The sequence below is a fragment of the Gouania willdenowi genome, chromosome 9, assembly GCF_900634775.1.
Source record: "Gouania willdenowi chromosome 9, fGouWil2.1, whole genome shotgun sequence".
Classification (NCBI taxonomy): Eukaryota; Metazoa; Chordata; class Actinopteri; order Blenniiformes; family Gobiesocidae; genus Gouania; species Gouania willdenowi.
The window spans coordinates 18,252,773-18,279,342 of NC_041052.1; the positions used below are offsets into that span (position 1 = coordinate 18,252,773).

A 26,570-nucleotide genomic window follows, 5' to 3' on the forward strand; every position below is an offset into this window, starting at 1 on the left:
CTGTGAGATCAGATTTATCTTTGATAAGGACATAGACATGTGTTACATACTCATCAGATATTTTACTTTCTTTTGATATCTTCTTGCGACTGCCTTAATAAAGACAATTAGTGCAAGTGAAGTCATTTTGAATTATTCACAGAAAATTGAACAAGGCGAAGTCCACAAGCCTCAGCAAAACACAAACTGCACACTACAGCAGCTTCTGAAACCCGCACTGCTCCATTTGGGTTAATGTTTAATGCAATCTCATTTGTTGCTATGAATCTACTGCACAACTGCTCTCTGCAGTAAATACATACACTTTTCCATTTATTGACATATTGCCATTCAGTTAGGCCTCAACATTTAAAGCTTATGTTTGAGTACAATAACAACACCCAGAGCTTCTTTTCTTTGAATCATATTACAAAGTAAGGTTTTAAAAAAGATTATAATTCAAACTTGCAACGAATCAGAAATGTCACAATACAAACTAAGATATCTATAGGAATTTACTATAGCAGCCTATTTTATGATAACATGTAATGATTCCTGCCTTTTGTAGTGAAAGGAAAAATACTGTATACATCTCACTTATAACATCCATCAGTGTAACGCCAACTCAGGATGATGAACGGGTGCTGGCTTTGCATTTTGCTGAGACATAGCACCAGCATTTAAAAGCACATACAAATGTTATATATATATATATTTTATATATATTTCTGTTTTTATGCTGAATCTGCTGCACACACCGGATAAGACAACCATTCATCACATTAATTGGCCTGGTCACAAGCCAACATAGATTATTTATGTCACACTGCACTGACATAAAAATAACAAAGGGAGAAAAAAGGAAAAACCTTTTTAGATTAAAGCACTAAGCAGACATAGTGCAGGAGATAGGGCTGAGTTTCATTCCATTATAATGCCATTACATGGCGTTATGTTGAACGACATGATGAAACATTCTTTTTTAGTGGCAGTGGTATCAAATAAACCCTTTCATGATTATCAATCGCCTGATGATTTATTTTCCAAAAACATCATATGCATACAGATGGTGGATTCTACATGATCAAAGTGCTTTCAATCTCCTTTTTTGTTAAGAACAATGCTGGACACACTGAAATATGGACAGACAGACAACATTTAAGTGTTGCAGCAACATGGTTAAAGGCAGGGTAGGTAATTTTCAAAAACTAGCATGATTTTGAAAGTAGCACCTTCCGAGTGCTCCGCTTTTACCAGACCCCTCCCCTCTGTGTTCCCTCTAAAGCCACGCCCCTCACTCACGTGCACGAGCGCCAGTGCTCCAAAAGCAGACCTCAGCTCACCACTTGTACTGTGTAGAAACTACGTTGTCTCATCTCTCATTCAGCGGTAAGTAAACACTAAAGTGTAAGTACTGTACACACCCAGGTTTTTAGTGACCTGCCACTAGGAGGAAAATCAAAATATGCTTTGATTATGATCTTTGCTCTAAGAGTAGTTAAGACACGCCCAGTCACAGCAGCTGTCAATCAATGCTCACTGAGGTTTGTGAGAGGAGGAAACCAGACTCTCCTGCCATTGTTTATAGGAGGGGCGGGGCCAACAGTGACAGTTAGTGACGTCACTGATCTAATCTCAGCCAAGAGCTAAATTAAATTTCAATAGCCAGCGTTCAACTCATAATAGGCAGTCACTCTGACAATTTACAACTAAAAATGCTAAATGTAAATACTTTGGAAAACGTGAAGAATGGGACTAGGATCAATAATCTACATTATTTCATGCCTAATCGTATATTGATTTAGCAGAAAAAGTGTTTTTTAGGGTGTAATTAAACTTCCAATTCAGTTGAATCAAATTCCACTCAATCTGACAAGATTTAAATTATTTATTCCCATGTCTAAGTGACTCTGTACTTTGTCACTTTAGTTTTAGGACTTTATCACTCTTTAAAAAAGCCTCATTATTGGATTTCTTTATTCAAATGTAAAAAATAGAATATCATCATTGTTTGTGGAGACATTGGTAGAGTTGTCTTTTATAATAACTGTTTTCATGTGTTTTAAATGTAAATACTAGTTGTGTGTATGTTTTAAAAATGGACTCCTGAGTTTGAAATAAAGGATGATGATGTTACATAATCACACTCCAAACCTGTAAATGTCTTTGTTTAGAAATGTCATACACAAAAAGAAAAATAGAATTTTAGTAGACATATTACCAAAAAAAACATAAATGACAATGCTCTATGTTTCAGTATATTCCTTAATAACAGTCTCTGTTAATGTGTGGACCTTGTGGGTTTCTGGTGGCCCTAAATTGATTTGTATGGTGACATTTAGATGCATCTAATGTGTTTGTGTTTATTAAATGCTTCAGAAGCAATAGTCTTTGTTCCTTTTTTAGTCCAAAGCAGAGCTTATTTCAGCTATAAATGCATCTGAAAACCTTTAAACAGCTCTCTTATAATGACAGCAATGTACAATAAACCCTCTGGATAAAAAAAAGTGTGAATGAAATTGTGTCACGCGCTGCTCGGCTGATTCAGAGAGCCATGACACTTCACATTGTGAGGCTTTGATTACCCTTTGGTTTCAGAACATTGAGGCAATCCAGATTTACCAAAGCAAGGTGAAGCTGCCACAAAAAAACAAAGGCCTTCTTGAAACGGGAACCTGTAATTGCTGTCACAGGTAGCGGTCACAAAATACGACCGCCCCCAGCAACGCAGGCTCTCAGCACTTTGATGGCCCAAACTGAATTAGAGAATGAGATAAGCTTGTTAGAGTGGGGCCTCTCCCCGAGCCCCCACCTTCTGTTCCCATTTTTCATCACTGTCTAAGCTCCATTCCCCACACTAAGAGCTTTTACTATCAACACATAGAGAGCGAGTGAAGCCTGTAACAATCTGTGAATGCCTGTGGCTGTGCCTGTATCAATGTTCCCCATTAAAAAAAACATAGGGATCAATTTTTGCTGTATTGGAAAGAAGTTGAATTCGATTTGGCCAAAACATGCTGAGACAGATCCAAAGAGTTCTGTGTTCACTTGTTACTTGTCCTTGTTCTGACACTTACCTCCTCTACTCATTAAGACATGCAGTAAAGTACTTGGTGGAATAAAGCAGAAACAGGATGAGGAGTTGAAAGACACTGGGCTTCTATTTGTAAACAATAACAGTACAAAGATTGCAACAATGCAGCGTTGTGAGCATTATTTAACTCTGTAAAGTATCTAAAATACAAGAAAGTACATGAACTCCAAATTCCAAGTTGTAAAAATTCCGGCAAAATTCATTTGTTAAAAATGAATTTTGCCGGAATTATTACATGAAAGTCAAGTGAAACTTCAAAGGAACCATCAAAATCAATCAGCAGGCACGACCACTCAGTGAGCCCATAGCGCTGTGCGCAGAGACAGACGGCAATGCACACAATAATGACACACACATAGCGAGTTCAAAGGCTGAGATGTGTTACTACAACCAAAGACACACACAATTATGACGTAAAGCTCACACATCCTTACAGACAGCACTCAGGGGCAAACAACCCAGCTCTCCCAGTACCTGGCACACATAGCGATAAGACGCACACACACGTCCGCGCACACGCAGAGACAAACGGGAATATACTCATAGCATAGATGTCTGTAAATACTGTACACACTATGCTTGAGAAACTCTCTGACCAGCGCAGAATCTGCTCTTTATAGAAGCACCGCCACACGGGCTGTTTCACACAGAACACAGTGGACTTCCTGAGTTAGGCTGTCAATCAATGCTCACTGAGGGCTGTGATTGGAGGAAACCCTCAACCCTCCTCTCAGCTTTTATTGGAGGGGCGGGGCCAACAGTGAAAGTTGATGACGCATGGGAATCCTAAATAATCCAGTTTCAGCCAATAGCAAAATTTGCTTGTAATAGCCGGCATTCAACCCTTAAAGGCCAGTAACTCTGACATTTTACAACTAAATACGCAAAATTAAAATACTTTTACTAAAATGTGAAGAGTGGGACTATTAATAATCAGCACTATTCAATACCCTGTAGTGATGTAACGATTAATCGTAAGGCAGTTAAAAATCGATTCATAGGTATAACGATTCACATCGATGCTGTGAAAATTGAATCGCAGTACTTTTTTTTAACCAGCAGAGGGCGCTATCCAGAAGTGTTGGCGGCGAGCGAAATCTGCTAATACTTTCTTTCTGGCCGCCATCTACTCTTAAACATATTAATAAATGATTCCTTTCCCCTTTAGCGCCGAAAGAATATCTGTAATATTACGTGAATATCTGTAAAAGTCACGTTTTTCTATTAGCTCTGTCTGCTAGCATAGCATCTCTTCTTCACTGCAAAATATCTGCATGCCAACCGACCACTGGGTTACCAGCGCCCTCTGCTGGTTCAAACAAATATCTGACCTAAATACAGTAAAATGACTTTTTTTTTTTTTTTTTTAAGTCCAATTGTTAAGGCACAAAATACATTTTCAGTTGCACTTTTAAAAAGAAAAATAACTATTATGCAGTTTTGTATTGTTTACGATGGAACCAGAATTTAAATAAGCTTCTTCTTCATTTGTATTATTCCTTTATTTATTTCATTCAAGATTTATTTTTAGTTAAATTGCATTGTTTTGAATAGTTTATCAAGGGATTCTTTTGACAATGAAAAATAGTGTAGTATTTTCCCCAAAAAAATAAAGGAATATTTTTCAGTCATTTATATACAGTCCCATTTTGTAAAATAAATCGTGAGAGAATCGTATCGTGAACCCAGTATCGTGAACCCAGTATCGTGAATCGAATCGTATCGGGAGTTGAGTGAATCGTTACATCCCTAATACCCTGTATTCAGCAAAAAAAAGTCAGTTTGGGTTTAGTTATTCTTCAACATGTATAAATGCCTCTCAATCCTTTGCATAATTATGACAAGTTGTTAGGCCAAGGACCATTAAGATGAAGTGGAATTAAACAGTGCTAGGTTCAGACAGAGCTTTCTCAGGGTAAACCAACATGTTTAAGAACGAATGAGGAAGGATTTCCTGTGTCAAGTGAACTGAAAACTTTCTCATTTCCATTGAGCGTACAAGCAGTCATCAGATGTCAAAGACTGACCGTCATTACTTCTCAGTAATTACTTCTTTTTATACCTTTTGAGCATCAGGAGGAAGCGGTTTGAAGGAGAACTGTGAGATAGTGTGTTCAAATGAGCATGTGAAGGAGAGAACACCATTAGATGTAGCAACAGCCCTTTAGTTTAAATAACTAAACGTGACCTTGGAAAAAAAAAAACATCACAAAAAGACAAAGACGGAGCCGCAAGCTGGTCATTTTCAGACAGATGGCTGACTGAGTACACTTATTTAGAGGCATGCCAACTAAAGCTTGTTTGTATCGGAGCACCTTTGTGATTTTAGAAATGTACCACGGGGAGTAGAGATCTCACCGAGCTGAATAAATGTTACAACTTTTGTTCAAAGACAAACAATATTGCGGTAACAAAAAAAGTGTTATTATAAAGTGTGACTATTGTGTGGCCTCACCTTTTGCCTAAAAACATTTCATACTGAAACTTTTTTTCATTAAATGCGTTTGCTTTGCAGCAAACAAACAGCATATAGTTTTAAACTCACAGTGTACTATGTGAAAAACAAAAGTGTTGATTAAAGAAGAATTTCTGGACACAAAACAAATAGCAAATGAAAGAAAAGACGTATTTTAAGAGCCAACAAATGGCTAAAAGCCTAAGAGTACACATACTTACATTTTCTAACAAACAAAGCTGAGAATAGGTGTCAGGTTGCATTTAGCAGTGTTGAGTTGCATGTCACTACTGTATCTCTAAGGAAAAACTCACTAGCATTTAATAGTTAAAACGTTCTCCTAAGCCAGACTTCACCTCCTCCACTTCATTCTCCACCTACACTATATTTCAAACTATATTTCTTTCCTTGTTCAATACATTTTATCTATTTATTTTTCATTGGACCACATTACAACAAAAGTTTGACTACAATTAATCTAAAGATGGTAACATTAGGAAAAATTTCCCCAGCATTCTCTACACTTGCATCAACATGGAAACCAGTGAGCAGAACCTACCATGTCTAAAAGTACTGCTTACTTTTCCATTAAAGCAGGCATCCATTCTTTTAGCATGGCAGAAAATGTAACCTCTAAATTCTTCTAACTTTCCAATTTCTCAATTCAATCAGGCTTACGAAGAAGCTGGAGGTTCTGACGCTAATGACAGATACCAAAACACACCTTCAGACTTATGATGAAGTCTGTAGAGGGAGGAGCTTGGACAAGGAGTGATAAGAATTACAATATTAATTATTAATAATATTACTATCTGATAATAATATCTGAAATCGAGTTAAAGTGTTTCAGATCACTTAATTAGTTAATACCTTGTCATCCAGGGTTGTGAACTCTTGTCAAGACTGTTTACTCTCCATATAACAAACCTTATGATTGTAATATTTTCATAAACCAAAGACAACTTCTCAAAGTATAAACATTTATTAATCAAAAAAGTTAAAACCTACTAACACAATAAAACTAAAACAGCGCTACGCTTACTAAACTAAGGATAAATGTATTTACACTTTAAAGGTAAAAGCTTAGTAAAGAAAGAAAGAAGTAAAGAAGTATAAAAGTAAAGAAAGAAAGAAAGAAAGAAAAGTAGCATGATTTCAGTGTGTGTGTGTGTGTTTTTGTGAGAAAGCTATGATAAGATCAGTGTGGATCCATGTGGCTGTGATTACTTTAGGCCCCATTAGAATTTGAGATCCAGAGTATCTCTGTTCTGATAGGTCCGTGGTCCGTCTCTTGTGGCAGACAGGTTGTTGAAGAAAAGTCTGAGGAGCAAAGCTTGGTTCTGGCTTGTGTTAGGACCGTGGGTTGTTTAGCGCATTTCACAGCTTGTTCAGTCAGCAGGTTTCTACTGGTTCTGACTTGTGTTCTTCACCACGAGTCGAGAACTGACCTTGCGTGGACTTCTTCAGCACAGCATGCTTTGCTATATTGGCCTTCAGACTCAGCTCAGATCATGCAGACCTTTGTTCTTGTGTTGGTTCAAGGTTTCAGCTCTTGCAGTTGGAACAGGAGATTTTTCTTCTCTGGGGCGTGCAACCTTGTTTAAAAGGTCCAATGAAAGAACACTTGGAGGTTACAAAGAAAATGAAAGTTGACATTTTTTTTAGTTCAACACACATGATCAGTGTACTACTGATCACTAGGGCTGCTCGATTATACTGTAGAAAAAATGATAATCAACATTATTTTAGTCATAATTGAAATCATGATTATTTGTCAACCAAAAAGTTATTTGTTGTTTGTACAAAGAACATAAAATATATTCCTTAAACATAAATAAAATCCTTCAAACAACTAAAATCAGTTCACTTTTGCACAAAACAAAACGCTTCTAGCGCGTGATGTGTTCCCATATTAGAGTATTTGACTTGCCACTTGTTTACCAAGTGTTTTTGCTGCCTTTCTCCTGCCATGTTTCAAGACCACTAGCAACAACTTTCCTCGTGTTGGCCTGAAGGCTAGCTTTGGCTTTAAGAGGGGCGGGTGGAGAGGCGGAGCTTGCATGTGCGTAGATTAAACAACTCAAAGTTCGTATTAATAACATGTGTGTCCCAAGCTTTATTATTTGTAGATGTCCAAAATAGTGGCTTTGTTTTATTTAGCGAATAAAACATATGGTTAAAAAAAAAAAGGAAAGGAAAAAGATATTTTTTTTAGTAATCCTTTTACTTGATTGTGTTATTTTTGTAACCATTAAGTGTAATAGTCTAAATCATAATCAAATTTCGATTAATTGAGCAGCCCTACTGACCACACAGATGAACGAAAACACACGGTCCCAAGAAAGACGAAACCATCCTCATGTTGTGATGTTGTGTGTTGACGTGGGGGTGAATGTTGCCATTTCCAGAACAAGATGTTTGGGGATAGCTCAATGACGGTCGGCTTCTTGGCTCTGCAGACAACATCTTAGAGCCAAGACGCTGGGGAGACACCTATAGAGAAGGAGCTGTGTGCAATAACAGTGTACGCAAACTGGTGGCAGACACATACATGTTAAAACCACTGGAATAGATTAAATCATGCATGAGCTTTGTCATAGAATATACATATCTCTTTACAATAGCTTCTCTGGCATTACACTCACATGATGCCATTTTGCAATTTTGGAGCTATATTGTGTCTAAAATGCAGAGGTGTAGAGAGTTCTGATATATCAATTAGAAGTACTATCCCTGATTGAAATTGTACAAGTAAGTCGTACATATACTCAAGTACAAGTGAAATGAAGCTCAATTAAATAGTACTCAAAGTAAAAGTTACAAGTAACTTAACCCCCCCCCCCCCACGCTTATTTTTGTTAATAAATCTTGTCACGGTTCCCTTGCGTACACTAAACATCTCATGTACAAACAAAAAAAAGGAAGAGACCAAATCTTGTACAGTACGAACTTAATTTATTTTCCACACAGACATCTGTATAAAATAAAAGGTTTGTCAAAATGTACAATTCTTTTTTTGAATAAAATAACACCAATTAATTCCCTTCATTCACAATAAAAAAAAAAAAAAAGATCATGCTCTAAGTATAGCTACATTTGTGAACTTAAAAAACTGAGACAACAACCAGTATTCCATGGTGTTTTGGTGTGGTGCATTAGGTTTAATCTGGTTGGTCAGCGATGATGTGATGCATTTGATTGTTGTCTGGTCGTTTCATTTTTCGTGGTTTCACAAAATTCGTTGGTCATTTTAAAACAAAAATAATCTAATTTACTCAGTAATGGTTGGGTGTAGAAATGGAACAAATTACTTTACTTCTTTTAAAACATTTAGAAATGTACTCAAAAAAGTACCCATGAAAGCAACTCAATTACAGTAACGTGAATACTTGTAATCCATTACTATCACGTCAGCTAAAATGTAATTTATTTAACACACACTGTTAGTAGCAAAGCAAACAATTTGTGGGACAAATAAGTCTAAGAGACTGACATCCAAAATTGAATCAATATTGGGTGGTGCAGTGAAACATTGGCCTGCCTTAAATCAAATTCAAGAATACACATACTGATATATACTAATTACTATTTCCTTTCAATTAGTTTGTTTTGAGCTAAAGAAAGTCTAGCGTTAACAACAGTATGTTAAAGCCAAACATTACTACCTGAACAGAGATCTAATTGGTTACGCCTATAGCTATTATACAGATGGCACCTTGTTTCGACATGTCAAAAGAAACCTAAATGGCTATGGGTAGAGAAGCAGAATTGTCTGTGGCAAAAGGAACAGAAATGAAATCAACCATGGAGGTCTGGATCATTTGGAGCTGCTCAGATTCTCCCCATATCAGTATGAGTGAAGCGAGGGCATCAGGTCCAATGAAAAATGGCCTTGACGGCACGCTAGTAAGGGGCTTGGGGGATTTCACACCCTGTTTAATGCACATTGTAACTAGACATGTGATGGACACTTACTCAATGATAAAATCTAAAGTCGTCCGTCTCCAGTGTGTGATATCAATGAAAATCAAATCTAAATTTCATGCTTGGGGCAAATAAAAATGTGGAATTACAGACGAGCATAAAATATGAAAAATGTGAAACAATTTAATGATCAAAAAAAGGATTTTCTACTGTAAAAGTGACTGTGAATGCGTCATCAAACATCAGAGGAAAGACGCTAAAGTTAAATTCTTCACATCGCAGCCTGCTTCACGAACAGCTCAGCATACCTTTTCTTCCCTCTACCCTCCGTCTCACGCAGTTTATTAAATATTAATATCAAACTCTCACACATATGCGCACAGGCATGCAATTTGCACATAATCCACACACAGTAAATATGCTTAGCCTCATAACTAACAAAAATAAATACAAGCTAAAAAATGTAATTCATTATTTAACAACACATGTAGACCATAAGACACATATAGACACATAATTAGATAAAGATAGGCATAGTTGGACGTGACCTTTATTTAACTTTGAACTGTTCTGAATAAATCATATTACTGCAGTGTGTAGCTCTGCTTCTTAAGTGCAGTAGAAATTCTCCTGGGTGATACATATCTGTTATTTGAATGTATGGATGTGAGCAGAGGATTGTCAAGAGATAGCCGTGAGACACAGCCAAATCGCATGATACACACGCACACGCCATTGGACCCAATCTCTGCTGCACTGATTTAAGATCTGACGCCTTCACCACTGACAATACCCACAGATCCCACGATTACAGCAAGCCCTACTCCAGACTCATGAATCAATCATTCCCAGATAAAACAGATAAATGCAACGAACGTTGGCTGAGAGGGGATCGAGAGAGATCGAGGTGCAGAGAGAGAGAAATGAGGATCAGGGTGTGGTGTTCATGGATAAGATGGCTTCCATGGATAATGAAAACAAAGGAATAACATTACACAGACCCCAGCCTGGTGTGTTTAGGGATGCAGTTGAATGGAGGGAAACTCTAAACCTCAATCAAATGAATCAGGGGAATAGACAGAGTTACCGTCCTTCCCGTAACTTCATTTGGAAGCTAATTCAATCAGCCTAGTAGCTGCAGGGACATCCAATAAGATGGAGAGAAGAATGAAGCAATGTGGGACTGAATTAAAATTAGGTTCTGACTGAAGATAATGACTTAATGAGAGATAGATTAGTCATCATTTTAAGAAGGTGTGACTTCTTAAATTCTTAGATCATGTTGTGAGAAGTATTAAACAGGTGTGTTTGAGGCCCTAATTTTAATTATTTTCAGCAATGCACAACTGGGCTTGGGCACCCTTGCTCTAGAGCAGGGTTTTCAAAGTGTGGGGTGCGCCTCCCCTGTCCTTCAGGGGGGGCGTGATGCAAGCAAAAATAAACCAGAAGAAATCGCGGTAAACATTATTACACAAAGGAGAACAAAAAAGGGGGGAAGAGTGCGTCACAGACTCCTTTTCAGGTGCGACCTTATTATGTTCCGCGATGCGCATGCAGAAAAGTAGAGGTGTGGCTTCTGGTAGATTGGGAGAGGCAGTGGGAGGAAGTGAGGCTGTTTAGACATCGAGACGTTTTGCAGGTTTAAGGCATCTGATTGGTTCTTTCCATTGGACAGAAATTGGTCAGAGTTTTTACAGGATTCCAGCAGATGCAGAAGTTTTTACTCCCTATAATGAGATTCCTCTACAGAACACGATGTTCCAAACAAAGTGATCCATGGAGAAAACACTCATAGGCAGGTGTGAATACACCCTTTAGGCACTCAGTTAGGGTTCCTAATTAGAAAATTAATCAAAACGGTACCACCTCTGTCTCTAAATGGCTAACTGCTTCTACCTGAACTCAATGAAGATGCTAGGCTCATAGCATTCTGTGGCTTTTATTAGTTAAGCAGCAAAGTTTAGCTACATGTGGTGTTCATATTGATTTGGTGGTGTTGTGCAGTGCAATGGAACAAATAATGATAAAGCGGTGCACAGTCAGTAAATCAGTGGGACGATGAGGGCTTTTTTCCCAGAAACAAGTACGCTTTATCTAGTTTGGATTGGATCAATGTAATATAGCAGTGAAAACTACTGTTTTATGAGGACACCCAGTGATGCAGCTTTAACTTGACGGTGATAACTGTTTTAATATCGGAAAGATCAAGCTTGAAGGACACAAAGCATGATACCCACTAAAAGTTCTAATAAATTGCTACTGTCAGTTTCCCTTTGCAAGTACATTTACTAGTACACTACTGGTATTTTCTTCTGTGGGGAAAAGACTTAATCATTGCAATGCATAACAGTGAAAATCCACTGTAATCCTTTGGTTCAACAAGGTTTCAGAGGCAGCTGGATTCCTTTTGGAAAATACACACTTCATCATTGCAGGGAAAGTAATAAAAGAGGGAACGTTTCAATGCTACAAATACAAGTAATATTCTTCTGTGTTAATGGATGAAAGAAGTGCTTAACATCATTTAACTGATTCAACAGAATAAACTTTGTTGTTTGCCTCAAAGTCATCTTATTAAGAAATTTTGCTTGGCAAATCTCTCTATAAAAGCAAAGAATGTCTGCGTGTGTGTGTGTGTGTGTGTGTGTGTGTGTGTGTGTGTGTGTGTGTGTGTGTGTGTGTGTGTGTTTTGAGAGCGAATTTCTCCCTGACGCGGTGTCTGTTCGTCCTGAAACTTTGTCAACGGCTTCCAAACACTCCAAGTGTGTGCATCTGTCATTTTGGAGTAATTTGATGTTGCAAAACCTCTCAGTATTGAGCGTGGTATTGAGCACGGTACTTCCAGTTCCGGGTCACCAGTTCATGACGTCACTGTGTCACAGTTTGTTTGGGTTTAAAAAAAAAGGTCAATATTGAAATCATTTTTGTTCTGCTAAAAGTTATTTAAGTTAATATTTAATGGTTATTTAATGTATTATTCCCGTGATCCCAAATTTCCTTTAAATAACGGGTCACAAAGTTCACTTCTTCCTCCGTCTCATTACTGTCCGCAGCGGCACCATATCACAAACCATCGTCAGACCGAGGATTATACTGTAACTAAACTATAACTCCACCATGATTATCATTTGTTCTGCGCAAGGGTGAGTGATATACTAGCAAAGCTCTCAAGTCGGAGTGGGTGCACGCGCGTGGCTGATGCGCGTGTGGTGTGTGTGAGACTGCACCCACGGAGGAGCCCATGGACAGGTAGTGAGACACACACACACACGCACCCATGTACTAAGAAATGTTAAATGCTAAATAAATACTTTTATTTTTACAAATGTATGTCTTATCAGATTCCAACTAAACCACCACATTGATTCAAGCTTTATTTATCAATTAATCATGCGCATGTCCCATAACATTAAACAAGGAAAATCGCACATGCTATTTTACTTTGCACCCCCAAATATACCCCTTTATAACGCTACAGAGTATGTACACATTTTTTGTACATCCAACCTTCAAACACACTCATTTTACCATAATTGACAACTCTACTTGAGCCCCCACTATATGAATACATATTTCCGACGGACAATGTACTAGTAGATTAAATTATATAACCTAGTCTGATTACAACAACTGCATACATGTGTGGTCTGAGGTCTAATTTAATTGAGGTTAAAATTTCAAAACCACACTAGCATGAAAGCTTCAGTTCAAATAAAATGAAAGTCAAGTTTTAAAAACATCACTGAATCCCTCATAGCATTTGCTATTGCCGGTATTACAGTCGGACGGGTATTATGATATGATAGCCTGATATGAAAAATATAAGAGTATCCTAATCAACTTTCACTTACTTTCATACGCGTTTCGATGTCTTCTTCTTGTTCTTCTCTGTTCTGGTGGGTTAAAATTGTGGCCATTTTGCATTCGTGTTGTGACCTTTTTGCATTTGTGTTCATTTCTTTAAATGCATTCACCTGACACTTCCCAGCCACCGGGTTTCCGCAACGGAAGTGTTTCCGACGGACCGGTATTACAGACGGACACGTTTCTGGCAGATGTTTTTAACCCACCAGAACAGAGAAGAACAAGAAGAAGACTTTGAAACGCGTATGAAAGTAAGTGAAAGTTGATTAGGATACTCTTATATTTTTCACATCAGGCAATCATATAATACCTGTCCGTCTGTAATACCAGTCCGTCGGAAACACTTCCGTTGTGACCTGTTTGCATTCGTGTTGTGACCTGTTTGAATTTGTGTTCGTTTGTGTAAATGCATTCACCTGACACTTCCCAGCCACCGTAGGAAACACTTCCTAAATAAAACAAACCAATTAATCACAGTGCTGTAAATGAGCACATCAAAAATAACATTGGTCATCACAAAATAAAGTACTGTAATGACATCAAGTAATCACTTAGTAGTAGAAGTAGCCCCACATCCACTACAACCGCCACTCGGTCTTGTGTAGCTTCAGAATAGAAGGACTGCTGTCCGTGCTAGCTTCTACATAGTTAGCAATGAGGCGCTAGCTGCTACATTGTTAGCATAGAGATGCTAGCTGCTATATTGTTAGCATTGAGGTGCTAGCTGCTGCATAGTTAGCATTGAGGTGGGAGAGCTCCGCTGGAGGCTAGAAGACCTCCGGTGGACCACAAACTCTTTCTTGCACAATTTGCACACAACTGGGCTTTAGTTTTCTATCCGATGTGTTTTTATTTAACTAAAATTAATGCGTACAAAGACTTCTCCTCAGGTTCTACCATTGTAGCCGGTGCATCAGTATTATGGGTATACCGGAAATGCGTCCAATGGAGAAGGGTTCCGCTCTGTTTGGAATGCTAAAAAAACAATTAACGCGATCAATTTTTTTTAACGCATACATTTTTCCTGTAATTAATTAATCGTAATTAACGCATTAAAGTGATATATTTCAAACGTAGTGTATTGCATACTTTTATTTGAAAGGTACTGCTGTATGAACAAAAGTGCAACAAGATTTGGCTTGTAAACACATAAAGCAAATAAGGTGCTTATTAAGAGCAAAATTCCCTTTGTGGGGGTTCTTGGCAAGATGCTGTTTGGGGCCCTCATTTTGCCAAAATATATGGAGAGATTCCTAATCCATTAAATGGTCCAACAACTGCTACAGCCTATTACGCTAGCTAAACAGGCTGCAGTCGTAAACACATTTCATTAAAGTTAAATGTCTTCATTTGATTCACTAAATCCAGAAAAGCAATAAAATATGAAAACAACAAGAACACAAGTCAAAAACACTACTTATAGATTATATTTGTGGGTAATTATATTCTTGTATCCAAGTTTTCGTTTCTTTTTTTTTTAAAGTCTATTAGGAATAAAAACCAGTGAATTTCATTCTTTTCAGATGAGGCCTCCTAGTGGCTTATGGGGCTTTATTATTTATTATTTATCAATCGCTTAATCCGCATATAGCCAGAAACAGCTCTGTTGGTTGATTTATGCTGATCAGATGAAAAAAATAGGTATTTAACCCTAGCACAAAGCAGGAGACAAGCGGTGACATGTCGACACCCATAAAACACACATTTAATACTCGGGATTATTTGAAAATTAACCTATAATAAAACATGTTTGGTTTTGTATATTTTTTTATGTGGGAAGTTAACAGAGTAAAGTGAGATAATGTGCACACTGTGAGAAAGCAGACTTGAACCCACAACCTCTGGTGACAGTATTATCACATTTTATAGGTTCTAAGAGTCACGATCAGCTCTAAACTTGTAGAAATTAGAAAATGCAAAGCAAACAGATACAGATCAAACAAATGCTGTGGCACTTTGTAGATGGTAATGAATATAAACCAACGCCAACAGATTATAAAAACAAAACAGAAATACAAAACTAATGTTTACCTAAAATATACTATAATACAGTATATTATTGCATTACATGGCCTACACGTAAAGATTAGGTCATCTTCAAAGTAAAGCTTATATTGCATTATGCATATTGTTAGCATAGACTTACAGCAGGGAATAATTAATGCAGTTTCATTTAAGTTAAGTCGCTATAAAGATCAATGACTTGGTTTAGATAAAAGTTATTTTATATCACTTCTATTTAAAACTCACCATCACATTTTGACAACATGTAAAGCCAAGGATAGGTTCAAGCAGGTCCTTATACCTTGCCTTCAATTTTGTACCTGCTTACCATGTACATGGTCATACGTTATGTTAGAGCCAATCCCAACTGAAAGTAGATGCAAGGTGGAGAAAATCCCCCTGGGTAGAAAAGCTGATGGACTGGCTTCCAGTCTGTTGGCAACAACATTAATCACTGAAGTAACTGGAGCCTAAAATTATGTAGGCTTTGCTGAGAACACTCGATCTTATAATTCATGAATAACACAACACTGCACAATGAAAAATACATGTTTCCTCAATATTTTTTAATCGGACTGTCAAAACAGAAAATCAAATAAATGCAAATTAAGGAAAACAAAAAATTTCTGATCTTACGGGAAATACCGTGTGCCAAAAATATAAGACCAAGTCACTGCCGTCTGTTAGAAGTAAGAATTAACTGCAAAAATAAAGCCCCTTTTAAATGAAACCAAATCTCTTTCTGAACTTAGACAGCCATGCAAATAACCACAGCCCACTTAAACAGGTCTGGGTTGGTTGCAGCCCACAAGTTGAGAATATCTGGTTTTGAGCATTATGTGTTTTCTTCCCCATTAGTCAAAATAGGCTTACACCATAGTCGGGTAGTACTGGTAAGTCTATGTTATAAACCTATATTATAGGTTGTCATTTAATGCATCAAATTCTGATTATTGCCATAATAGCAGTTAGCGGTTGAACAGACTATTCGATTAGTCGACTTTAATGTTGTCTCGCGACTCTGTCCACGTGACGTCAACTAGTTGCAGTACCTGACTTTGGCCCAGGATGGCGGTGCAACACAGCAAACGAGGGTCCTAGAATCCCTGCAGGCAAGGTTGTTTAAGGGGGAGTAAATAGCTCCTTAATGGCTACGAAGAGGTTTACGCAGTTGATATAGCACGACACGTTGACTCGACTAGTATGCACAAAGTCGACTTTTAAAATTATGAAGTTGTTCAAGCCCTAATAGCAGTAGTAAATTGGTTGTAAAAATAAAACAACATTCTACTTCATTTTGTTAGGTGGGGCACACGCATAAGGATTTTCTACATCTGAAGAGATATTTTATCTGTTACACACCCCTTATAAGAAGATAAAAAAAAAAACCAGGCATAAAACGGTTTTGATCATACTGTGTTTGTTGAGCTCCGATGATCTTCCTTTAAGTCACAAATCTCTCTTGATCAAACAAGATTTAACAAGTAGAGGTATACCAATCCGATATTGATATCGGATATTGGTCTGATATCAGCCAGAAACCGAAGATCGGATTTTATCGGACCGCATCTAAATCCCCGATACATATGATATTATATTTATTCAATACTGTAGAATACTGTATCAATCATGTTGATGGTTAAAATGTATGTAACCAATTGGTTAAAAATAAATGAGTCAGTTTTCCTCATACCTACTGTTGCTGACTATTGTTCTCGGTTTGAGTAACGTCACTTGATCAAGCCTTTTCTAACATTGCACACTACAAAACAAGTAATAAGCGTATGTATGATTAGTGCCGATATCGTATTGGATCGATGTTGGTATCGGGCAATACTCAAGGCTGCAATATCGATACCGTATCAGAAGTGAAAAAGTTGTATCGGGACATCCCTAGTTCCAAGCAACTCTGAACTCAGGATTTTCTGACCTACCATTACAAAAAGGGACTTGTAGTTGGTAAAATTGTGAAAAGAATCTAATATGATACTGGCCAGCCATTTTTGAGATATTTCGACATACTGCCGCTGAGGTTGAACTCGGAGATAAAAATGTTGAAGTTCAGAAGTTTGGCCTCCCTAGTGGTTAAAAATGTTCCCCAAATTATTTGAAAAAAATATTAAATGTTTTTCTGCTGCTTTAATTCTAACATATTATTGTTAGTTTAATGTCACTGATGTTAGTTCTACCTCAGGTGTGTAGAATACATTTTCAGTGAAATGGTCCCAAACTTTGGAGACTTAAAGTTGGTTATTTTTCTGTGCTTTTTTATGTGCCATTCTTCTTCATAATGTAAATTGTGACGTGAAACTGCACTCAGCAGTTCACGTTTGGTACTGCAGCAACAATTAAGTAAAAAGCAGTCTGATTTAATCATTCATTTACAACATTAAACAATGCATCAAGACTAATTATCAATCATCTTACTAAACATTTTTACATTCTTGTATAGGTGACATATTTATGCAATTTTTCACCCATCTCCATTTGCTCTAAGAATCCTAAAAACATAGTATTTGAAGTTTATTTTCCCAAACTCGCTTGTTTTCCAGAGTTTTAGCCTCTGAAAAGTCATTTTCTGAGCAGTTCTGAAATTGGGCCATATTGGGGCCTACTTATACAAATTCATGAGTGGGCGTGTCTATAGATGCTCACTCACTTCGAAAAAAACAATGGCGGACTTTCGCAAAAGTTTTCATTAGGTTGGGGGTGGAGTCCATGGGTGGAGTTCCCAGCGAAGGGGAGGGCAATTTCTTTCCCTAAGGTTTTGTGATGTCACAAACCCTGCAAATTTGAAACAGAGCAATTTTATCTGTGTTGTAAAACTTACAAAGACCACAAAAAAAACTGGATGGATTTATTTCATTATTAGACACTCAAGTTACCTCATATGTGATGTGATTTTGAGACTGTCTATATATTTAATTCTGTTTTTTCTTTTGCGCCCCCTGGCAAGAATCTCAAACTCCGCCTATGCCTTTAAAGCTGTACTGTGTTATCCATAAAGTATTGTGGGGCCTCTAATAGTCAGACTTTTTCTTGTTTACCCTGGACTTATTGGATTTAACTAACATGTTTGTGTGATACGTTTCTCATAATTCACAGCAACTCAGAGTTGTGAGTAGCACTTTGCAAGGCCCAGTGTTTCATTAACAAGAACACTGTGAGACAGAAGAGTAGCAACTGTGTGGCAATTTCCAACATGAACATGTTAATGTGCATAATTAGGCAATCAGCTTCAGCCAGCTGGAACATTTGGCAGCTCGTTCTGACAGCTTCGGCTCTTTTCTTGCAAACATCTTGTAAAACTCTGGTTTTATGTTTTCTCAGTGGAATTCAATCACCTGCAAGGCCACAGTAAGTATAGCCTGGGACAGTTCTACCTTAGACCCCATTTTTTATGTTTAGGAATTCTTGGCTGTCAAACATACAAACCTTTATCTTCTGTTCAAACCCCCAGTTTCCACTGGATGCGGCTCCGCTGCGTTACGTCACCGCCGCGTCACCGGAGCTGATAGGTTTCCATTTTAGTCTATGTGTTAATTTCCACCGGGTCCGCTGCGGTGCGTATCTGCCCTCCGCCAGAAATAGAAGCCCTGCGTATATCTGGTGGAGCACGACGCATCAATCGGCACAGAGCAAATTAAGCTAAACAGGAAATTAAGCACGTACTCCGCAATAAAATATCGGGTTACTTTTCAAAATAAAACACTTCAGATTATATTTCAAGTAAATACATCACCAAAACATCATAATGTGTAAAAACAAATTCACATCCACTATATTGTTTCCTCTCTTACTGCAACTGTACTGGAAGCTGCAACAACTTTGATTTAGTTCATGTTTTACTGGTGCAGTTTTGTCTCTTCTCTCTTGGCTGTTGCTAAAAAATGTGGCTATGACAAATCCAGAGTTCAACCTTCTTGTTCTCCTTCGTTAGGAACACTGACCTGTTTATCTGTTTATTGTTGCGTTTAGAACGCATACATTTAACCGCGTTCTTGCGCGATTATATTAATATCGTGATAACCTCTCTGTCTCGTGACGTCACAGTCGTTCAACCGGAGCGCACCGCGGCACACTCAAAACGCAACCGGTGTGAATTACCGGACGGCGGACAGCGGTGAAATACCGGATCGGTGCCGTGGCGCAGCAGAGACGTATCCAGTGGAAACCTCGGGTAAGTGTTCTTTAATCTAGTTTTAAAGTAGTGATGATTGCCATTAATCTGCTCTGACACATCACATAGGTCTTTGATCTGAAGCAGGGTAATAATTCTAATACTATCTACAATTTAATGAATTAAATTAACATTCTGAAACTAATTTATTTAGTTAAAACTTTAAGATCTGTTACTAATCTTTTCTTTACTCCATCTGAATTTAAATGGCCCTGTGTTTATTCATTGATAAAGCACGTCTGAAGTAGCGTTTTATTTTAAACTCCAACCACTACAGCAAGAGAAGAACAAATGGATGTAAACCTTTATAGATTAAAATTGAAACTAAGAAGTTTAGAGAATCCATTCTCAACTGTAAGGGCATTGGCTCCTAACAGCATCGACCCTCCGTTTAAAGCAGAAATATAAACGTGGCATTTTAAAACGAATGGAAGCTCTCGATTCTTGTCACTTTTCCCAATAAGAGAGAGAGAAAAAAGGGTCTATCTTCAGATATTTTAGGATCATTCATGACCGTTTTGCTACAAAATGGACAATACATCAGATTGATCAGATTACAAATATATTCACCCTCTGAGACACACGTTCAGTCTCACACACAAACTTGACTTCTCATCCACTTTTCACGTTAGACCTGTGCATTAAAAAATTATTTTGCATTATCTGGTGCCTGCAAACGCTCACAAACTCCTTCCCCAGCAGCTGTCTTGATAAATAGGAATACTTATTTTATCATTAGGGCTGATTAATGCCATTAGTCTTTGAGATTTTAAATCATTCAGTGATACCAGTGAGGATTAATCATTTTCTATGGCAACCACTGAAGGAAAGGCTCAGAGTGAGAGAGTTCAACAAATACATGTACGTCGATCAGTATATGTGAAAAAAAGGATCAGCATTAAGGGCTGGTAGGCACTCCTACATAAACAACTTTTAAGGTCTACTCTTTAAAAAACAGTAAGAGTTATTGACCTAAAAAGTGGAAGCCATTGATTTCTTCACCCGTAAGTCAACTTCTTTATTCTGCCAGCACAGCATGTAATATGACACCTCAGGGCTTTCCTTTCCACACTAATCTTTCTTCCCTCTCCACACACTGTGGTTTGGACATAGTCTGCCTAAGTACGTCCTCCTCCTACCGGCTGGCAAACGTGCAACTTCTGATAAAAGCTTTCAGTGTAATAAGAAAAACGACTCCAGACTCAATCTAATAACGGCCTGACAAGTCGGTAGGGTTCCCGCGCTGCACATTGTGTCACTGTGACAGAGGAAAAGCATGGAGCTTGTGAATTACAAAGAAAAAAGCCAAGAAAACGCTCTGATCTTCATTTCTCTACGATCCACATCATAGTTTTCTCTGTCTTATCAGTTTCACAGCTTGAAGTACAATCTGGTTTCACACTAACCTGATGGCAAAGAGCATTTAATGCTTTTAGTCCCAAAGAAACTAAAGAAGTCAATATGGGAGGCCATATGGGAGAGTATAACATGCCATGATTGAGTCTAATCTATAGAGATCTTTAACGCCATGGGCACCCATCCGTCTCGTGTTTTCTTAACTAGAAATACAGACATCTTTCAGATGTGTGTAGTCTCTTCCAGGAGACATGCTCAGTGATCAGTTACTGAACCGAATCCCAAAAGATTGGCTGCTTTCATAGAGACAGAAAAGCTTGAAGTCAAGCCAAACAAACCGGAGCTGAAATCCTCTAACACAGCCACTGTGGGTGTAAGCCTCCAAAAAGCTTGTAGAAAACTGAGATGGTTAAGAAAAAACTATTCATTTATTCAAGAGTGATCCTAAAAGGTAATTAAAGTGCAACAAGAGTTTTTTTTTTAAATAAATGATGCCAGAGCACATTAGCATGCATTCCCTTATACACAGAAGCTATTACTATGTCAGGGATGTAAAAGCTAACCTTTAGTGAAGTGATAGCCAGCTATCAGGAAAAACCTTGTCATTGTTTTCCTTCTTGTAAATATTCATTTTTTTTTCAACAGCAGCAGCAGCAGCAGATAAGAGAATTTTCTCAAGAATGAACGAAATAAATCTCACCTGCAGCCACTGCGACTGGTCACTGTGTCCAGCGGTCCAGGCATTGACCTTGCCTTGCTTGTCCAAACGGGCCTTACCAGGCTCCCAAGTAAACATGTCCATGTTGAGCGTCCTAAAGATGCTGGAGGCGGTCACTTGATAGTCTTGGATATGACCCGACTTCATTCCCAGGGGTTCCGAACAGCCTGGAAACAGAAGAACAGAAACATGTTGAAATCCCTTTTCTTATAAAAGATCAAGTACGTGAAGCAATAGCAGGAATTTTAAAGTGCAGAGGTGTAAAAAGTACTGCTTAATCACACTCAAGTAGAAGTACTGTTTGGTATTGTACTAAAGTACAAGAAAGTCATGCATAAAATACTCAAGTACAAGTAAAAAATAGCTCAGTGAAATAGTACTCAAAGTAAAAGTTACTTTCACGTTTATTTTTGGTAATAAATCTTGCACACATTAAACATCTCGTATAAATATAAAAAGTAAGAGATAAAATCTTGCGCAATTGGAACTTAATTTATTTTCCACAAAGGCATCTGTATAAAATAATAATACTTACAATAAAATAAAATAAAATGATTAGGCTCTAAGTATAGCTACATTTATGAACTCTAAAACTGAGAAAATAACCTCCATTTAATGCTGTTTTGGCACGGTGCATTACATATAATCTGATTGGTTGGCTATGATGTGGCGCCTTTGATTCTTGTCTGGTCATTTCATTTCTTGTTCTTTCACGATGTCTGTTGATCATTTGAAAACACAAAATAATGAATTACTCAGTAACGGTTGGGTGTCTCTTCTCCCTGCTCCCTTTCTCCTCCCCTTTCCCCTTCCCCTCCACTTAGGTGTAACACTGCTCTCCCTTTTTATATCCTCCCTCTAATAAAAGTTTTCTTACCCTTCCTTAGGGAGGGCTGGTGATGGTCACAATTAAGCAATAAAATAAATCAATGTATTTTATTGCAATAACAAAATATGCATTGCTGTCTCATAATGATTGCACTTCCTGTGGTGTTGACCTTTGACAGCATGTGCAGACAAGAGAAAAAAAAAAAAAGTAACGGTTGGGTGTAGAAATGTAATAAAATACTTTACTTCTTTTAAAACGTACTTAAGTACATGTAAACTTACTCATTTATAAACATACCAAAAAGGTACCCATATAATGTTGTTGAAGTGCCATGCCTTTTTAAAAAATTAGTTGTATTATTATTATTATTATTATTAGCAGGTTCCGTTCAAAGGAATAAAATCACTCACCTGTTAACTCACAACCAAGCAGTTCCATGCGTAAGGTACAGTGCCTCCTGCAGACTTGGGGATAAATCCTAACGTACTGCGCCTCAATGGGAGGGGTAAAGGAGTTGGCTGATGGAGCGCTGTTATCCACATTTCCTCTGAAAATCTGTTTTAAAGACACAAATTAACAGATGAGGATTAAGAGGATGGCAAATTAGATCAGTTTTCAATCACGTGCTCGCCCTGCATCTGCCTCGAAAGCTTTTACTCCATACTCAACAAATTATTGTCAATCAAGGTCAATGAGCTGGAATCACTGGGAAAAATAGACAATTTCTCGCACCATTTCAGACAGTAATTTATTGTGAAAAAAGGCCATATTTAAAATAAGCACTTTAAATTAGTGGCTATACCTTCTGCACTATTTCATCCAAATGACCTTAACGACGCTAGTGAAGCGAGTCAGAAACGTACACAATTATCAACAATTTTTGCATTAGCAAAACAGTCAAGATCAAAGACGGACAATGTTGTGTGCTTGTAAATTTGATGAGAAGTTTGGAGGTCTTTAGGAGCTCAGCCAAACAGAGGACGGCCATGGTCTGCTGTCAGGAATGATATAATGCAGTGTCGCCTGTTTGGTGGCCGTTCATCCCCAAATAGTATAAAAATTCAATCTTGAAGTCATAAAAGTGAAGGGGGGTAAAGGGGCAGCAGTATGGGCCCGGTGTGTGCAAGCTAATTAAAAAGCCATCTCATCATGTCCTCCAGCTTGCCCTTGACTGGGTGCTCAGGCACTGTGTCTGCGTGAGCACGTGTATGTGTGTGTATCTGTGTAATACAAAGTAAGAAGCAGTGGGAGATTGCGCACGCTCGTGTCTGCGTGCCAACGTGTCTCTCTCACCATGTCCTCGTCTTTGCCCTTGATTTTGTACGTTCTCCAGGTCTTCCCGTCATCACTATGGGCTACTTTGTAGGACTTCACATACTCTGGGCTGCCAATACGCTTTGCACCCTGGGTAATTAGTCCAGTGACCCTCATTCTTCTCTGCAGGTTTATCTGTGGGAAAAATAAAAAATAAATCATGAAATTTAGATTTTCTTTGTTATATACAGGGAAACAGTGCCTGTGTGTGTCATTTTAATTAATTCCCACTGTCTGAGTATTTTTGTCAGGGCATCTAACTTATGTTGAAGGTATGGGATCAAATGAAACATTTAATCGGTTCACCCTGTGAAAAGTGTTGCCAATAAATAACTGCTTGGTGAGTCAAGGATGTAAAGAATTGACAGAAGAGAAAAAAAAATATTAAAAGATTAATGGTGTAAAAAGATCAGGATCATTTCCGACACACCGGTTTAAGGAGTTTTACGAACTCATTTTAACTTGGATAACACACCAACAAGATTCATTGAAATTACCTAGAATAGCTAGGCCATTAAAATGTCAGCAATTTAGTTTTTTATTCATATGAAAAAGGAATCAGTCACCTAAACTGACATCCCTCTACTATAGCATTTAATACTTTTTTAAAAAAAACAGTCAACAGTCAAAGTTCATCTAAAATATTGAACCTTGATGACCTCAAAGAGAAATGTGTTTGCAGATTTGTTTCTGTTATCATACTGTATGTGTTGATCTATATTTACCAGCGGTGTAAAAAAGTACTGACATTTCCTACTCAAGTAGAAGTACTGTTATTTGATTTAAATAGTACACAAGCCATACATAAAGTATTCAAGTACAAGTGAAACAGAGCTCAATTAAATAGTACTCAAGGTAAAAGTTACGAATTACTTTCACTCTCCCTGTATATTTTAATAAATCTAGCCACGCTTGCATACAGTAAATATCTCATGGATAAACCAAAAAGAGAAGAGATCAATTCTTGAACAATTGGAACCTAATTTATTTTTCACGAAGGCATCTGAATAGAATAAAATAAATACATTATTTGGCTCTAGGTATACATGATTTCTGACTTTTTTACAAGTTAATACATGTACAGTAGTATGAATAAGTGTTTGCCCCTTCCTGATTTCTTACTTTTTTGCACGTTTCCCACACTTAAATGTTTCAGCTCATCAAACAAATGTAAACATTCGTCAAAGATAACACAAGTAAACACAAAATGCAGTTTTTAAATGAAGGGTTTTATTAATGACGAAGACAAAAATCCAAAGCTACGTGGCCCTGTGTGAAAAAGTGTTTGCCCCCTAAACGTAATAACCGGTTGGGCCACCCTTAGCAGCAACCACTGCAATCAAGCGTTTGCAATAATTTGCAATGAATCTTTTACAACGCTGTGGAGGAATTTTGGCCCACTCATCTTTGCAGAACTGTTGTAATTTAGCCACATTGGAGGGTTTTCGAGCATGAACCGCCTTTTTAACTCACTCACTGCCATTGACGCATATATGCGTAATTTCAAATCCAAATGATTGCTGCCATTGACGCATATATGCTGCTGTTGGTAGGAGACAGTGTCACGAAGCCCTCCCGTGAATATCAAGCTTGATCTATGATGAAGTGTGATGTAGTGGATGAAAGAGTAGCACTGATCAGCAGATGCAAAGAGAAAGAGGATAGGAGAGAGACAGGCTCAAAATGGCACTACGAAGGGATATTGTCAACTATTCATCTCTCACTCAACCAGAGATGTCCTAACTGGACTATTGTGGACTATTGAGGGTGTCGTGATAAAAAAAACGAGTTAAAAAAACAAAAGGGGCCAAATGGGTCAACTTAGCGCATCCGGGTCAAGAAGGAACTGGCGTCTGAAGACTGATGCAGGAAGATTCTTGGAGGATGGCCAATAATACAGTAAAAAAACATTTAATTCTGACCGAGATAGCAAAATAATAAAAATTTTGCCATCAAAAGACCAGTCTCTGTGTTATTTTTTTTATAAATTTATAGACAGAAACCAATGTTGAGGTGTCCCTAAAGCAAAAAAAAAAAAAATTGCTTCAAATCTATTGACAGGTTTTTTCAGAAATTTTTTTTTTTCCTCAGCTTTATGGTCAGAGACTGGCTATTTGGGTGAAACTTGCCTCTATTCAACTGCTGATTACAGAAGAACGAAACAAGCTAAAAACATTTTCTTTAATAACGAAAGTAATCTTTCAGAATGTGGTGTCAGACTTCAGATTGTCAGAGTACAAAATATTATGTGGGTCTTTAAAAATCAGTCAAAATACTCGAAAATGGCTGGCATTGAGGGGGTAGCCGTTCTGAAAATGACTGGCAGTGAATGATGATTGAGGTCAAGAGTTTGACTCGACCACTCCAAAGTCTTCATTTTGTTTTTCTTCAGCCATTCAGAGGTGGACTTGCTGGTGTGTTTTAAATCATTGTCCTGCTGTAGAACCCAAGTTAACTTCAGCTTAAGGTCACAAACAGATGGCCGAACAGTCTCCTTCAGGATTTTTTGATAGACAGCAGAATTCATGCTTCCATTTATCACAGCAAGTCTTCCATGTCCTGAAGCAGCAAAACAGCCCCAGACCATCACACTGCCACCACCGTATTCTACTGTTGGTATGATGTTCTTTTCTGAAATGCGGTGTTAATGGGACACAGACCTTCCAAAAAGTTCAACTTTTGTCTCGTCAGTCCACAGAATATTTTCCCAAAAGTCTTGGGGATCATCACAATGTTTTCTCGCAAAAATGAGACGAGTCTTCATGCTTTTTTTGTTTAGCAGTGGTTTTGGTCTTGGAACACTGTCATGCAAGCCATTTTTGCCCAGTCTCTTTCTTATGCTGGAGTCATGAA

At 37.8% G+C, this 26,570-nt stretch overlaps 1 protein-coding gene across 2 annotated transcripts in view; it reads right to left on the reverse strand.

Annotated features, from left to right (window-relative positions):
- The window catches only part of LOC114469886 (EGF-like repeat and discoidin I-like domain-containing protein 3), a 139,094-nt gene that overhangs the window by 16,138 nt on the left and 96,386 nt on the right, over nucleotides 1-26,570 (reverse strand). For both annotated transcript variants that reach the window (XM_028457774.1, XM_028457773.1), the window contains exons 6-8: nucleotides 23,697-23,852; nucleotides 22,814-22,958; nucleotides 21,557-21,741 (exon numbers count right to left, since the gene is read on the reverse strand). In XM_028457774.1, coding sequence (XP_028313575.1) covers nucleotides 21,557-21,741; nucleotides 22,814-22,958; nucleotides 23,697-23,852 — 486 coding nt within the window. The remainder of the gene's footprint in view (nucleotides 1-21,556; nucleotides 21,742-22,813; nucleotides 22,959-23,696; nucleotides 23,853-26,570) is intronic.